At 35.1% G+C, this 17320-nt stretch overlaps 2 protein-coding genes across 2 annotated transcripts in view; both read right to left on the reverse strand.

The window, feature by feature from the left end:
* Positions 1-305, reverse strand: part of LOC127869113 (uncharacterized) — a 6703-nt gene extending 6398 nt beyond the window's left edge. The window contains exon 1 of the mRNA XM_052411452.1: positions 227-305. Within this exon, the coding sequence (XP_052267412.1) occupies positions 227-269 (43 nt within the window). The 5' untranslated portion in view covers positions 270-305. The remainder of the gene's footprint in view (positions 1-226) is intronic.
* LOC127869103 (alpha-(1,3)-fucosyltransferase 10-like) overlaps positions 1-17102 on the reverse strand; it is a 109904-nt gene extending 92802 nt beyond the window's left edge. The window contains exons 1-6 of the mRNA XM_052411426.1: positions 16638-17102; positions 12984-13051; positions 12443-12672; positions 11358-11764; positions 10604-10784; positions 8986-9474 (exon numbers count right to left, since the gene is read on the reverse strand). Coding sequence (XP_052267386.1) covers positions 8986-9474; positions 10604-10784; positions 11358-11764; positions 12443-12672; positions 12984-13051; positions 16638-16663 — 1401 coding nt within the window. The 5' untranslated portion in view covers positions 16664-17102. The remainder of the gene's footprint in view (positions 1-8985; positions 9475-10603; positions 10785-11357; positions 11765-12442; positions 12673-12983; positions 13052-16637) is intronic.
* Between the last annotated feature and the right edge of the window lie 218 nt (positions 17103-17320).

The following is a 17320-nucleotide window of genomic DNA, read 5'->3' on the forward strand; positions in this document are numbered from 1 at the left end:
CAATATCGTCAGCAAATGACGAATAAAAATATGTTTGAATAATGTTTTATTTGATTGCCAGCTAGAACGCATTACATGTTCTTTCTCTTTTTGAAATCCTTTTTTAAATCCTATCATTAACTTAACACAAACTCAAGTGTTAAAAATAAAGAAATCAAATTTAAGTTATAAATATTTAAATAAATAAAAATAAAAATAGCTAAATAGTTATGATAAAAAAGTTTACCAATAAATGCGAATATAAGTCCCGCTAGAAATAACGTGTTCATGATCAGCGTTTATCCTAGCTGCTCCAATGATGTATACACAACTTAGTGTGGGATACGCGTAGTGGCATCGATATCCGTCAGTTACAAAGGGCGGAGTCGCAGTCACGTGACTTGTTGATTTTGAGTAAACGATATCATCATCATCATTATCATCATCATCATCATCATCATCATCATCATCATCATCATCATCATCATCATCATCATCATCATCATCATCAAAAACATCATCATCATCATCATTCGCATCAGCATTATTGGCATAATTGACAGATTCGACGTTGTCATCATAATCACCATCATCGTCACAATTGTCTTCGAGATCATCAAAATCAGCAGCATCAACAATATCGTCACAAGCAGTAATATTATCTTATCCCCTAGCATCAGAATTATCATCATCGTTATCATCGTCGTTCTCGTCATCGTCAGTATATTCATCGTCGTCTGTTTATTATTGCTGTTCAGTTGCATCAAACTCACCACCGTGACCTTCATCGTCATCACCAATTCCATGAAATTCAACGTTGTAAGTTATGGCAAACTAAAATAAATTGCGATGTAATCGGTGTCCTAATAATAGTCACGATAAAAAAAAAACATTTACTGAAATGATAAATGATGACACGAAAAATACCTCAGTCATATATTTCCCAATATTGCAGAAATCAACATTTCGAATGATAGCAAACTTTATCCATCGCTATCCATGTCATCTTTGAGGTCATGATCGACATTAACACATTTAATTTAATGCTTAGAATGACATTCCGGAAACATATAATACAGATTAGTTCCATAAATTCATAATCAGTGAGCTACTACTTTATACTTACTATAATATTTGCCACAAAGGTAAAATGTACTGGTAGAATGGTATGTAACACGCAAGCGGTCATAGACACAGTGTCCCCTGTAATGACAAAAACTTAAGGGCTATAACAACGTAAATAAACACCTTTATTTTTCACAACATAAATCAACTGAAATGCCACCACATTCTAGTAATCTTTTCTAAACCTCGTCAGGGTAAGCCTTTCCAAAGAATTTTTAAGACGGGCCTCTTGTTAAAAAAGGAAGAGTCGCGTCATAAGTCAATTACTATGATAAAACTTAGTTATTGACACTTGAAATTCAATGGGAAATTTCAAGTTTTCGTCATGGTCATTAATAATAGTTGCCTTATTTTTCTCAAAGAATTTTGATTTCGGCTTCTATGTACGCGTGACACAGAGTGCGTATATACTAGTACTTCGCTACTTACTTGTTTAAGGCGTATGCACAAAGTGGCGTCTTTATAATGTTGTTACCAAAAGTAGCCGTTGTTAAATTGCCAAACAAAAAACCCACATGGGCAGTATCACAGGGTCCAGTAAAAAAAAAAAAAATGTTTATGTAACATAAACAATTTTTTTTTTTTTTTTTTTTTACTGGACCCTGTGGGCAGTATGACTATGGTTCATATGGTATGTTTTAGAATTTTATGTCAGGTCCTGTAAGAATCATAATTATTGTTTCATTATAATGTCTTAGAATTAACACGTGTTCAACGTTCTGATATGCAATATGGTTCCCGTGTTGTTTTTGTTTAAATGTACATGTAAACGCATTTGAACTATGAACCCATTTTTTTACCAAATTAAGAATATAAATAAAGTTGTTGGTTAAGGCAACACTTTTATATGGGTTCATTTAAATATGTCAGTTTTATTTATTGAATTATGATTACGTGTTAAATGGATTGTTAATATTCTGTGTTACTATTACTGTAGTAGAACGTTAAACTAGCAATCTCCCAATTCTGATTAATTGTGGTTTTACTTTCTGATTCATTTGTATAACGTTGCGAAATATCATCTTATTTTAAAACGTCCTAGGGAGAACTAAATCAAACTAATACGCAATTAATAAAGGTTTATGCAACTCAGCACATGCTAGGTGAATTTAAATGATATTTAAGTTGAATCTCTGTAGCCAATATTGTTTATTTTACCTTTTGCATCCGGGTTTCATGTATAATACTTTAATTGCATTTTGCATGAATACTCCGGAAAAGATCGTTACAAATACATTACCTGACTAAACTTGCTTACGAAATATTAAAGGGGCATTTTCACGTTTTTGTAAATTGACAAAATTTATAAAAATGTTTCAGATTCGCAAATTTTCGTTGTTATTATGGTATTTGTGAGAAAACAGTAATACTGAACATTTACCATGCTATAATATATTCATTGTATTCATCTTTTGACGATTTAAAAACCTGAAAATTATAAAGCGTTGCACACGAAACGATTGAGTAATTTTGAGAGTTATGTTGCTGTCGTTATATTTTGTGAAACGACGTGGAATGCTTATAAAAAGTATAAAATACATCACTAATTGTATGAGCACGGATGGCCGATTGGTTAAAACGATAGACTTTTACTCCAAGGGTCAGTGATTCGAGCTCAGTTATGGGTTACTTGTTTTTTTTTCTTTAATTTTATTCTTTTTTTTTTACTGGAGCTTTTTAGATCCAATGTTTACATTTATCAATATAAAGCATTTACATGCCAACATCTGTAAAAAAAGGCCCCTTTAAGTTTAATTAACAATCTTTAAAATTTTTGCACAAACATCCTGGTCAATCAGTCAATTTAATTTATTTAAAAAAAATCTTGGCATAAACAATAAGCTCCAAAGCAATTACGAAGTGAATGCTGGTAAGGATTGCGTATGCGAAATTCAAACCTGTTGTTGGAAGGATAATTTCCAAAAATTACATTTGCATTAAATTATATTTTCATGTCACCTTTTAATATACAATTATATGCTGTCTTACACGAACCAGCTTGAGGTCTAAAAATATGCCGATCTGCAAATAACTATTGCGTTGTTGAATAAATTAGTTTAAAATTGCATTAAAGGCTTAGTTTTAGGAGTATCTGTGGATTGATCCATCATCACATATTGTATCGTTATCTACATTATAATATTCTCTCTCTTTTGACTAAGCAATTGTTGAGTGGATAATTTTTTTATGCAGGTTTGTATTGATCTTATTCAATTAGGGTCATCTCACAGCGGGATATTTATTAAACAACGTTATAATACACGAGGGGTGAGTGATAAACGAAAAAAGGATAACTACAGGCAATGAAAACGCCGATTCTATATTTGCAAATTTATGAGAAAAAAAGGAAAGCTATGTTCTCAAATTATATTTTGGATTGTTGACACGCATTCGACAATCATCTCTGTAAGAGTACCTACATTTTTACGTAAAAGACAACACTCTAGTTCATTCGATGTTTTGTATTCTTGTTCATTTACAAACAGCTTTAGCTGCTTCTACCAGTTCAATGAACTGGTTTGCTATTTTCATGAACTCTTTTCTGTACACGCTTCGTTTTGAACACTGAACGGTCATTTTGTTGAATGTTTGCGGTCATTAAATTGCAGTTGCTCCACGTTCATGTATATCAGTAATAATCTGATACAAAATTAATTAAATAAAAATTCTGCACATCCTTATTTATAATAAACAGGATATTCAATATTGATATCGGTAAACCAGCTTCAACTTAAATTAACGGTTCTTCACTTAAAAGCTGTTTTATGGTCGTGTTTAAACCTTGGATGGCTTTTGCGATAATTGCTTGCAAAAAGTAGTCCATTATTCTTAAGGTAAATATGGGAATAAGAATTTTAGACCGAGGTCATCATCATCATCATCATCCTTATCATAAACAACAAAAACAGCATCATCATCATCATTTTTATCATCATCGTCATCATAGTCGTCGTCGCCGTCGTCGTCGTCTGAGACAGAATCCCATAAGAGCAAAAATGGATGTTCCGTTGGTGGCGTTTGATAGTGCATATCCACTTCCGGTTGGAATGATTAATTTTTTAACGAGCATCTTTGCATCGTGTTTGAGTGCAGTAGGTTCCTGTTCTTGAGATCAATGCATTGAATAACCCCTGAGCAATGTTTGAACAAAGTGTAAAACGTAATGCTTTGAATAGAATGATAACTATGCCGAGCCCGAGCCTGTACTTTAATTAATTAGACGAAAATAAACGCAAAGTGCAATCAGACTGTATGTTTTTTTTCAAAATATGAATCCTTTAAAACTTTGATCTAGGACCAAACGGACACTACCCGTATGGAAGTCGTACGATAAAGCAACGCGAGTTGTCATTCCATAGCAAGCAATCCAGCCTATTATAGAATGATATTCCATTTTTAGTTTGTCACGTAGCGACCAGCTAATGTTGTTACTCAAAATTTCAAGTCGGTTCGGCATATCTATGGAGAGCCTACTACCTGCCACATCCGCGCGAGGAAGAGTTGTAAAATTTATGCAACAGGTTTGAGTTCTCCAACTATATTCATTCATAAATGAAAACATTATATGAATATCGTGTTAAATGTAATAGTTTCGAACGGAGCTTATATAGAACAAAATCAATATACAATGATTGTATTATACATGTCGCGGAAGAGATTGTTTATGCATGATTAAGATTGTTTATGAATGATTAAAATAGTCCATTTTCTGCTGCGTCTTCATGACGTAGTATTTTTGCTCAGCCCATTCATAATCTGAGGCTATTGATAGATGCGGCTGCTGATAAACAATGGAGAGTCAAATTACACGGATGATAACAACGCAATTGTATAAGGCTTCGCTTGTTAATATGAGGCTATAAATAGATTATGGAAAACAACGCAATTGTATAAGGTTACGCTTGTTAATATTCTCAATTTATAAAACGTTGAACATGAGTTCAACAATAACATCAAGGAAACGATAGGCAACAACAAAAATGCTTCATAATCGCTAAAACCGAATATAACAAACAATTAAATATAACACGAATGATCTGTACCGTAACCTCGTTCATGCTTGTACAGCGGGAATTTCTGGGAAACGTGCTTTTGTTCTCAACAGATAGCGGCGATCTTTTGTATTTACGGGTGCTAACAACGCAAAAGTAGAAGGTTAAGCTTGTTTATATTCACAGTTCTCAATTTATAAAACGTTGGACATGAGTTCACCAATTACTACAGGTATACTTTAGACAACCTCAAAAATGATTTATAATCGCTAAAACCGAAAACGACTAAATAGAACAAGAAATATCTTTTTAAAATGTAGTCGGCGTAAACGCTGACTTTGAAATAAAGTTTGCAATTTACTTTTCTAAATAAATAAATAAAATGGAAACAAACGTTTAACTATTGTGGGTTATTTAAATTATCAGTTGCATAATCACCGCATGAAATGTGTGTTGTCAGTGTCAAACCACACATTAGTGTAAGAAGATAAAAAATATACTACGGGAGTGCACACCGTATGTGTCTTCACATGCCTTATTATGAGTATATTTATTCACTATCGAAATATATCGTATGTTAATGTTTGATTTAAACGCAGGTTTCTTTCGACAAATTTAAATCACACTTTCATAGCCGCGTCATGCGAAAATGGGTCGTATGCGTTTCGACCAGCGTTTCTTAAACTCAACATGTGCATTTGCGCAGTCTGGTCAGAGGCTATGCTGTTCGTTATTAAATCACTTAATATGTTATGGTCTCATTATGTATCTCCTGACCAGATGAGCAGGCTATGTGGGCTATATATATATATATATATATATATATATATATATATATATATATATATATATATATATATATATATATATATATATATATATATATATATATATATATATATATGGGCGCATATGGAATAAGACCCACTTTCGCATGACGAGGGTCATTTAAATCTCATTGCGAATTATAAATGGCACATTTTAGCACAATGCTTTTCGATACAAAATTGAATTCAAAATAGCAAACTTGTAAATAAGGGCAGCCTATATAGGCATTCAGGAATGATTTTCAGACGTGCTGAAGGAGTACGGCAAACATTGTGTTTGGATAATTAAACGATTTTCTTCTTATCGCGTCACTATACTATTTTGGTAATGATTGTTTTCTCATCTTGAAAGCAAAACTGAAATTCTGCGAAATAGATTTTAACGCGTAATTGTAACTGGGCCACAATTAGGGTCGTTTGAACATTCATAGAGTAGTCCGGCGTTTTATCTCGAATCAGCCTATGAAATATTGTAAATTTTCATGCGAGTCTGCTGGCATTATGTAAAAGTCATTAAGATGAAAGGCTGAGTAAAACAGCTACGCCGAAAAGCGCATGAGTGCTCTATACCTATGTTTAGGTAAGATTTGTTGACACCGTGGAACTGCTAGGGTTAAAAGTAATGCATAAAAAACAATGTACGGGTCAACAGGGCTGTCTTGATGACTACCTAATTCGTGAGTAAAAAGTATTGCTCGCAGATTTATTATTTATTTATTTTCATCAATGATCTTCTTGTATATTTTGAATTTGTATATGGTGTCACAAATCAAAAGTTTTGTAAAGTGAATTTTCATCATGAAATTATATTCTTAGTGAGATAGGTATTCGATATTCCAACAATATTCATTTAATATGATGGTGAATCTAAATTGTTTTTATATTCAGTTCTCACTGCCATTTTCATCATATTTTCTATGCTTTCAGAACGTCCAAAAAAGGCCATGTTGTTTTTATTTTGTTTAAGTAATCTCAATGAAATAAATAGGATGATTAAAGGTGCACACAAAGCTGACCCGTGCGTTATGATACACTCTTCATAAATGTGAATCGCGCATGTTCATTTCAAATTTGCGATTAATTTTGAAAAGTGAATTGCGTCTTAAATTATGCAATATCGAACAACTTCAGTGCCTTCAGCGCTTTGATTAGTGTGAGCGCTAGCTCACACTAATGTTACAGACCATATTTTGCAAATCAGTATGTGCTTAGAAGCCTTAGCTACGGTATAAAAGGACAACCACTGCCTGTTACAGCAGACGAAAAATGCTATGAGCGTCTGCTAGGAAAGATAACCACCACATTTGCCTGTTTATAGTTCACCACTGGTACACTGCAGAGGGTTCATATTACTAATAGTGTTTAACAGCTTGTAAGACGAGATTGGCCAGTGTAGTGTTTATCATTGAAATCTGTACATATTGGCTGCTTTCGGGGAAAACGGGGCTTAATGCATGTCAAATAAGATTAGCCTGTGCATACTGATTAGCCTGTGCAATGCGCACAAGCAAATCAAGGACGATCTTTCTGATTTTATAATGTTTTTCGTTTAAAGAGAGTCTCTGGTACTGGGATGACAATTTAGGCATATGCGTTAAGCCCTGTTTTCCCAAATGAAGCTTAAATTATACTTTTTATTAATGTATTTATAATTTGAAAAAAACAACACATGTGCTTTAAGACACACTCTTTATAAATTTGACTGGGTTGTGTTCATTTAAAACTTGCAATATAAAAAGCTATAACATAATTTTTTAAACTGAGTTGCGTCTAAACTTATGCAACAGCGAACACCTGCAGTGCCTTCAGCGCTTTGATAATTGCCCAGAACGATATCTATTAATACGACACACTAACATGGTACATTAACATGTGTTGAATATATTGTCCCACAAAAATCATAAAATAGCATTTCGTATCTTGTTAAATCTATGTTACCACACCACACATAGCGTTGGCACACACTATTGCTATAAGGAACATTGACTTTTTATGTGCTAACTTTAATTTTCGAAATATTGTACGAAATATTCAATGATTTTGAATGCTCATGGGCTTTTAAAGAGGAGAATAACGCCGATGTTGTTGTTTTTTTTGTTGTCATAGGAAAGGAAAACGAGTATCATCGTATTTAAATTTATTTATAAGTGTATAACTTCCTACAACATGTCACTAAGTAATCTAGTAATTCTTCGAAGCAAAATTTATACCAAGTGATGCATTGGGAATATTTTAATTTAATTCTGTTATATACTTCTGACTAGTTTTTCTAATTTGTACGATTAAAACTTTTTTAGTAGGGCCTCTTCCAAAAATACGAAGTGACGCAATTACAGTTTATAGTCAATTACTGTGATCAAAACTGAGATAGGACACATTACATAATCTGCATATAACTCTATATGCTCATGTTACGGTTTAATGTGCAATTTGATTTCTTCTTTAAGGCATTATATGCGGGTTTAAAAAATGCAGTGTTTCAAATTACTACAACCCTTGGTTTGATTGGTATTTTTTTCCAAAGTTACATAAAAGGCCTAATTTAATGCTTATCTGTAAATATTTTCACGATCACACATCTAACAATTATCCACATTATACTATGTTATCTCTGTTGACTTAGCTACGGTTGAGAGGATAGTTGTTTTCTGCATTAATGTAACAACAGTGTATGAATACGTAAATAGATGCTTGTGAAATACGTTGAAACAAGCCAATATATCATGGGAAAACATCAACCGATAACCACAGTTCAGTACAGTTGACAAATTAAACAACAGCAGTAAAATTTTCTCCTTTTTAGTTTAAATTGCGAATCTTAAAACGGCGTTAAAACGCCTCTTTCCATCATTCTTAATGAAAAATCCACCCTTACCACTCGTCTATCATAACTTTGTTTAATTGACATGCCTATGTGGCCATTTAAATAGCTCAGATCAATGCACCGCTGCAGAAAAAAAACTTCATTTATAATCAGCTTTGCCTGTTTCTTCCGCTTCCATCAACTGATTTGCGATTCTGATGAACTCTTTTTCCTGTGTTCTTCTCTGTTGCTCAAAAACCTGTTTCATTGCAAGCGCCTCAAACTTCCCGAAAGTCCACTCTTTGGACCATGATTCGTTATGAACACTGTAGCGACCATTTTGGTCGAATTTTCGTGGTGATGGGCAATAATACTGCTCCTGGTTTGAAATATATTCGTGCCCTTTGACGCCTTTGTATTCATCCGCGGCTATATTATGCACCTGATTGCAGAGGAAACACTCGAATCCGGTAAAAATGGAATCATATTTTGAGGTGAGTAATCCTTGGGTCGACTGTTTTAAAACATGTGACGCGGAATGAGACTTTCGGTCACAAAATTCTGGTGACCAATCGCGATTTTCTAAAATTTCTTTTAAATGGAGGTTTTCGATTGGTTGTTCTTTGAATGCAAGATATTCTTTGTAGAGATTATCGTTCGTGTCCAAGAGTTTAATGAATTCGGCAAGTTCCGCTACACTTCGGAAGTCTTCGACCATTATCGCAGATGTATTTGACGGCAAGTAATCCTGAAAGCAAAAATAATACATTGATTTATGCGAAAAGTTCAAGCAACGAATTAACATTACTTTATAATAAACGTCTCATAAAAAAAGATCGTGCCTTTTTTTAAATGATCTTTATTTGAGGATTTAAACCTTTAACGAATTTATTGTAAAATTGCATTACGTCAAGCATATAAATCCTTCAGGACGTTTTCTGAGTATGTTACTAAAGTTACGAACATCTGGTGAAAACCGAAAAAATATATAAGTAAAATTGCGCGACGCCTATTTGTGGTATTAAGGTAGCTTTCCGGTTAGCGCAGTGACTGGCACATGCTCTTCTCTACTAGGCGACCCTGGCTAAAGACTCGTTCCCGGAAGCGTGAGCGTTTGGTTGATGGTCATATTACAAGGTTTGAGTATTGGGAACTTCACGGTTGCAAGGTATTGCTGCCTTATGCGCGAAAGGACTTAATAAACTTTGAAATGCACACACACAGTATAAGGGTAGAGCGGTCGCATTTACCATTGGAGGTCCCGGATAAGAATCCCACAAAAGACAGACTCTTTTATTCAACGTTTTTTAAATGCTATTATAAATTATTCAAAACTATTCCCATATTATAGTTTTGTCAAAACACGAATCAAATGAAATTCGAAAACTACTCAGAAGTTTGAACAATACCCATTATTTACCCTGTCAAAATTTCCCTCATCTTGTGCATTATAAAAAGCATTTATATTAACAGGTTTAGTTAAAAATACCAAGTAATCATATTGTTTGTTGCGTTATAGTTTTATCATGATCCACCCATCATTTAAAAAAAACAACACACAATAACCAAATCTTATTATTAAAACTTAAAACGATTCTTAATATCATTGATTCGCGAGCAGTTTGAACTATTTCGATTTGTTTGCTTACAAATAATGTACAACATGTTTAATAAAATGTATAAATATACACCAACTAAGTGCTGGTTAATCAAAACTTATGTTCATAACAGCGAAAATAGTAAAAAAAAAAGATTGATCATCATCATCATCATCATCATCATCATCATCATCATCATCATCATCATCATCATCATCATCATCATCATCACCACCACCACCACCAATAGTGTGTAAACTTTTCTGACATAAACATTACCAAGACGTTGGGGGCTCCGAAAACAATCGGAATCGACCCGAGACGTAATGGCCGCCACAATTTTTCTGTGACGTAATCGTCGCAAACGTAGTTTTCCAGCGCCAACGTAAACTTGTAACGCGCGGCGAACCGGAAGAACTCCTTGTCATCTAGTGGAGCCATACTGTCCTCAAAACGGAGCCTGAAGTGACGTTAACATAAATTTCGAGAGAAAAGAAAATGATTTTTTTAAGTTAATATAAATACAATTGTTTAAGGTTAAGTATATACCGGCGAAAAACATAAACACATTTAATTTGGTTAATATTTATAAGATTGAGGTCATTGCTAAAGAAAAAACCGAAGAAGCAACCAGAGGTTTGGTATTTTAAGCAAGTGTATGGATGGATCGGATTCACGACTGACTGACGCAAACAGCTGGACTTCGCCCTCCTTTCCGCACCAGACAAACACACATCAGCCATCAGCCGGGATAAATTTCACCTACTTTGGCTCAAAATTAAACATTTTCTCCACGAAAAGTCACTGGGGCAAGTCAGCACATAAGTTTGTCGTGAAGACTCTGCAATGAATCCAGTTAATAAACTAACATATACACGCCTTTATTTTTTAAATTGTGTTTTTTTGAGCCGGCAAAATATAGATAATGTGAAGACCAAAACATTATAAACATTGAGATAAATTAGGTCAAATGATATTTCCTGTGCATGCGGGATTGGGCCATTGAACAAAGAAGAGCCCTGATGGTCAATACCTTTTCGGCATATCTTTGTTGTGCAGACACGAGCCGTAGGAATCTACCGGAATGTATGCTTGTAAAAGTTTAACGAAATTATCCCTGTCTGATGGCACATCGCAGTCACTTTGCAGGTACAAAATTGGCGCCAAACCAAACTGTCGCAGTCTATTTTTATCCACCAATGGCAGCACGTATGTGCTATCTTGTAGCCAATCAGTACACTGGAGCCACTGTGTAGTGATAGGATAATCCGATTTCATGTTGTATGATGAAGTTAAGTTGAAAAAGGACAAAGTGGGAACGTGCGAGAGCAGGTAAGCGTTTCTAGGGGACTCTTCGTGAATGAGGGACCACAGATGGCCCCTTTTCCTCGGTAATGGCAGGTCGTACGGTTTGAAATGCGAGGCGTAAAATATGAATATCTGAAAGAGGTAAGAACACATTTTTCCATATCACTTGACAACTGAAAGTTTAAACTTTCTTGGATCCGATTTTAGAAGTTTTGCTCATACAGTTGATACGTTCAGATTTGGCATTCTGAGTATTTCACATATACTTGTATGTCAAGAAATCAATAAAGTAATGACTCAAAACTTCAAATCTACTGATAATATGCTAAGTCTTACATACACGAGGGCAATGCGAACTTTGGGCAATACTATGAACTTAATGAAATGATATATGACCATACAAGAAGACGTTTAAGAAAATAAAGTTGAGAAGATATAGAGACTGAAGAAAATAAAGATAAGAATATTTTATTTAAAATAAAACTATTGCCGACCGAACAGATTTTGGTCATCAATGCAAACAACACGACGTATAAACATCTTACGTTTTATCCTGTTCTTTATACTAGTTTACCTAACGCATGACTTTTTCACTTGCAGTGAACAAATTGATTGGTCAATATCGAAGTGAAGTCGAAATCTCGTGTAATCGAGATTGATAAAGTCACAATAAATCATACACCTTCCTTCCGACCGAAATACAAACCTACCAACATTAGCTAACCGACATACATGTAAACTCATACAACCCTGTAATTTAACCGGGGTTCACAAATTTAGAACATTGCATTACGTGTTATTTGTCGATACCTTTGTTTCAGTATGATTCTGTAACTTCCGGTCGTTGGTCACGCGGCAACGGAAGTCCCCGCAAACCCGGATGTCATCGACGCTCGTGTACACTGAATCCCACCAGAGAAGGATAGGAAGTTGCGGTGGAGGCGTGCGCATCGTGGACTTCCGGTTATGGTTTAAATGATTAAATGTCTTCAATAGCAGCTTTTCATCACTTTTGAGAGCTGAAGATTTCTGGTTCTTTCCTGAATACAAGTGAATGACTGATAAATGACATATTTGACATCAATAAGAAAACAATCTAGGAAAACGCCAAACAAAAAAAATGCATTTTAGGTGCAATTACTCACAAAAATGACAAACATGTGTGTATCCAGTTGGTTATAATGTTGATGGGTGTTTTTAAAAAGAAAAGATAAAATAAATGATTAGCTTTTCTATAAAAGACAGTGTTCGGATATCGGGTATTATGTTACAATTTCACGGTGTCAAACGTCCAGTCGTTTTATAAATATTATCTATGAACAAAGGGACGTAACCCTTGTATTACACTTACGATAAAGCCAAACGAGTTGTCCTACCGCAGCAAGAAATACAGCATATACGAGAATTTTCTTCCATGCTCTGAAAAAAGTAAAAAGTACAAAACAATAGAGGACCACTCAAGCGTTTTGCCACTTACATCTTTAAAAGGTTAGATAAGTCGGTTCATCATTTATTTCATTAGTTTTCCAACGATTCACGAGGTATTTTACACTTTAATAAAGGACACTCGGCATAATATACTTTATGTCGGTCCTTTTCACGTTTTGGTAAATTGACAAAATTAAAAAAGTTGTTTCGGATTCGCCAACTTTTGTTTTAGTTATGATATTTGCGAGGAAACAGTTATACTGAACATTTACCATGCTCTAAAATAGCCATTATATGCATCTTTAAGTTTTGACGATTTAAAAACCTGAGCAGTATAAAGCGTTGCAACGCGAAACGATTGAATAATTTGGAACGGAATACCGTTAGTGTCATCGTGGTTACACACAAAAATCCAGAGTGCGAGAGTACGATGGCGACAATGCGATAGTACGATGGCGACAATGCGATAATGCGATGGCGACAATGCGATAATGCGATGGCGACAATCCGACAGCGCAATGGTACGATGCCGGCAATGCGACAGTTCGACAATACGATGACGACAGTGTGATAGTACGATGGCGGCAATTCGATAGTCATATCGTACTGTCGCCATCATATCATCGCATTGTCTCCATCGTACTATTGCGTTATCGTACTGTCGTCATCGTATTATCGCATTGTCGCCATCGTTTTATCGCACTATCGTATTGTCGCACTGTCGCCATCGTATTATCGCATTGTCGCCATCGTTCTATCGCGTAATCGTACTGTCGTCAACGTATTATCGCATTGTTGCCATCGTACTATCGCACTGTCGCCATCGTATTGTCGCACTGTCGTCATCGTACTATCGCATTGATACGACGCTCGACGCACGATATGACTCTCGACACTATATCGAGAAAATATCGCGCAAGTGTCGCATGTCGACCGGTGTGGGAGTAATTTTTTTTACTAAAAGCACGGTGTTATAGTAACTTTTTCAGCCATTGTTTACTTGTAGCTGAAAAAGTTACTATAACACAGTGCTTGCAGTTGAAAAAATTACTCCCACACTGATCGACTTGCGACACTTACGCGATATTTGCTCGATATAGTGTCGAGTGTAATATCGTGCGTCGCGCGTCGTATCATGCGTCGAGCAAATGCCGCGTGTCGATCTATGGAATTTAAGGTCGACAGGCGACATTTGCGCGACGTTTGCTCGATATAGTGTCGAGTGTCATATCGCATGTTGCGCGTCGTATCATGCGTCGCTCAAATGTCGAGTGTCGCGCTCGAAGGTCGACACACGACAATTCATGTCGACACGCGATATTCATCGCGAAGCACGATATGACAGTCGACAATTCTGTCGACAGTCAAGATTTTCTGAATTTTTTTTGCTTAAGCCCACGCGATATGTGGCACTCAAATCTTGATTGATGCATGTCGACTTCAAATGTCGAGTCTCATATCGTGCGTCGCTTGAATGTCGTGCGTCGACCTCGAAGGTCGACACGCGACAATCAACTTGGCCCTATCCGGATTCCGTACCAAACAGTATGTTCAATACAACTCCCATCTGCCACCGTCAAAGGTCAGCGTTACAATTCAACGTCAAGGTTATACATTGTCTTTCTGTTATGTAACTTGAATGTCTTGAAGTATTAAAAAATACTAGTAACTTTAAATAATTATTTCCCGTTACCATACAACGTGTCATATACAACATCCATTCTCCTTGTCTAAAGGTCAATGTCACAATTCAAGGTCAAATTTAATAAATTTCCGTTTCATCGGTGTTCGTTTAACATGTTTTGGGGGACTCAAATGTAAATGGGGAGTATTATTCCACATGACAAAACCATTTTTTTGCTAACAAATCCAATGTTCTCCTATTTGAAGGGTGAAGGTCAAAATTCAATTTCAAAGGTCATGCATTGTATTATAACTTCGAATTATTATTCTTCATGACCAGAGACAATGTGCAGCGTGCCATTACCATGCTTATTGGTAAAAAGTAGAATCGACAATTTTAAGAAAAAGTGTAATACTATTTGAATTATTGTTTAGGTAACTATTAAACGATTGATGTATGATTCTATTACTTTGCATTATAAACCCCATGTATCAGGTACTATGTCAAATTCTAATACGTGCTTTAAATTAGTGAATGGCCAGTGTTGGAAGTCGCTGATTTACGTTAATAAATGTAATTTAGGTTGATGACTTAACATGCTCAGAAAGAAATCAAATAATATTTTGTATTGTGTTTTCCACATTATGGCCAAATTATGTATCGTGTTCAGTTATTATGCTGCGTCGTCACCGAGAAAATTCAAAATAACAACTAAAGGCAAGTGGTCATGACATTACATTTCTGCGTTGTTCCTGCATTGTCAAATTTTGTAAATTGTTAATAAATGTAGTGACCCCCATCCCCTGAAATGCATATGTCTCGAATGCATATGTCACATCCTTTGGCACGCCTTGTTAATAGAATAAAATCAGGATGCTTAAAATTCATTATCAAATGCTCGCAAATCATACATAGGCTGGGGTTTTTTATGAGGTGAAATCTCAAGGCCGCTCCGAAAGTTAAACTTCCGGTAAAAACGTAGCGTGGAGGAAAGATAACCATGCAGTAATAAACATCGCATCAAGTCCAGACGCGATAAGGCGCGCGGCTTCCAGAAATATTTTATCGAAATAGCTTTACAATCATCTGTTTGGAATAAATCTTGTGAGAGAGGCGGCGTTTTGGGAAACTCACTGATTATACCAGGGTCATACCCGGGGATTCATAATTGATAGCACGTGTTCCACGGTGCTCAAGCAGTCGCTTGTTACGAAAAACCAGACGCTCTTTTTACAACGCGCTGTAGATCAACGTGTAAAGAAACTATCGACTGAACCTCTACAATAATTATTCTTGTTGTACTCGCATGCCATACTGTTCGCATAATTATGTGAACCGTACGAACTTATTTTGCGCAATCGTTCAAACACAATCAAACAAAGTCTCCATTCGTCGGAGTAGACATCTTCCAAACGTTTATGACTTTTGAGATTTTTAGACCCATTTTTTGATATCAAATAAAACCATTTTGTAATTTGAACCTGTGTGACAGACAAATTTGTGTAAACATGCTGACATTTAATAAAGACACACATTTTAGAAAGAAATTCAGGCAATTTAAGGCAAACAATTGTGATAAATGCTATCGTTTTTTTATTGTGTAACTTGTAAAAAGTGAAAGAAAACTGACCATACATATATTTGATCAAATCGCGTATTTTGCATATTTTGCAAATATGCATATTTTGGGACTGGTCCATGTTTTTGTAATTTAAGTGTTTAAGCAAGTGAACAATCACTTTTGAAATGATTTTCTTCAAATTGTATAAAGCACATAATCGTAAGAATATATCAAGTGGTTTTATTAAATCAATTAATGTCTTTACACATGTACTTAGAATTTTCCCTCGAAATTAATTTAAGAATATTTACATACAATTGAAAACAAAACGTATTGTATTTGTTCGTCAAATGAAGTAAATATTACAGATTAGATGAATTAACCCTACTTACTTTATCCTCGTTATGATTCTCGCCATTGTAAACACAAAGTTAATCCAGATATTCGTTGGTTTGAGGTAAAAATACTGTTTCCTTCGCACTATTCCAAGCAATTCCTCGACCTGAATGAGTTTCTAAGTCATTTCCGACTATATCACTCAACTGAGCCTTCAGTTATTTGTTTACGAACAGTAGTAAAACTTTCATTTTGCAACATGTATTGAAACTGAATTGCAAATAAAGTTAAGTCTCTTTTTATTAAATGCTCAGTTACAGATGTAATTCAAAACAAATTATTTCAATTAAATACTCTGACTCCGCCTCAAATTGATTAAAGCCATTTGGTTTTCAATCGATTCTTAAATCCAAGAAGAATCTCGAAAAGCCGTTTCCGCAATTTTTTGTTTCCAGTTTTTCCTTCAGAAAACAAATTAACGTCTGCGCAATCAATCAAGCCACGTGCGTTACATGTGACAGACACTGGCGCGCGCACGGAGATACGGATACCGTTGTTCCATCTCTGATTTTGATGAAAGATACCGAGAAGCATTGCAGAGAAAATGATCAAACACACATTTTCATTGTTTTTGAGTTTTCATCTGGGAATTTTCATGATACGCGAAATATCTTTCTGTTAAACCATAATGTTTACCCTATTCAACAGTCTCGAACGATGTAGTTTATTTGAAATACAC

Source organism: Dreissena polymorpha, chromosome 2 (genome assembly GCF_020536995.1).
Source record: "Dreissena polymorpha isolate Duluth1 chromosome 2, UMN_Dpol_1.0, whole genome shotgun sequence".
Classification (NCBI taxonomy): Eukaryota; Metazoa; Mollusca; class Bivalvia; order Myida; family Dreissenidae; genus Dreissena; species Dreissena polymorpha.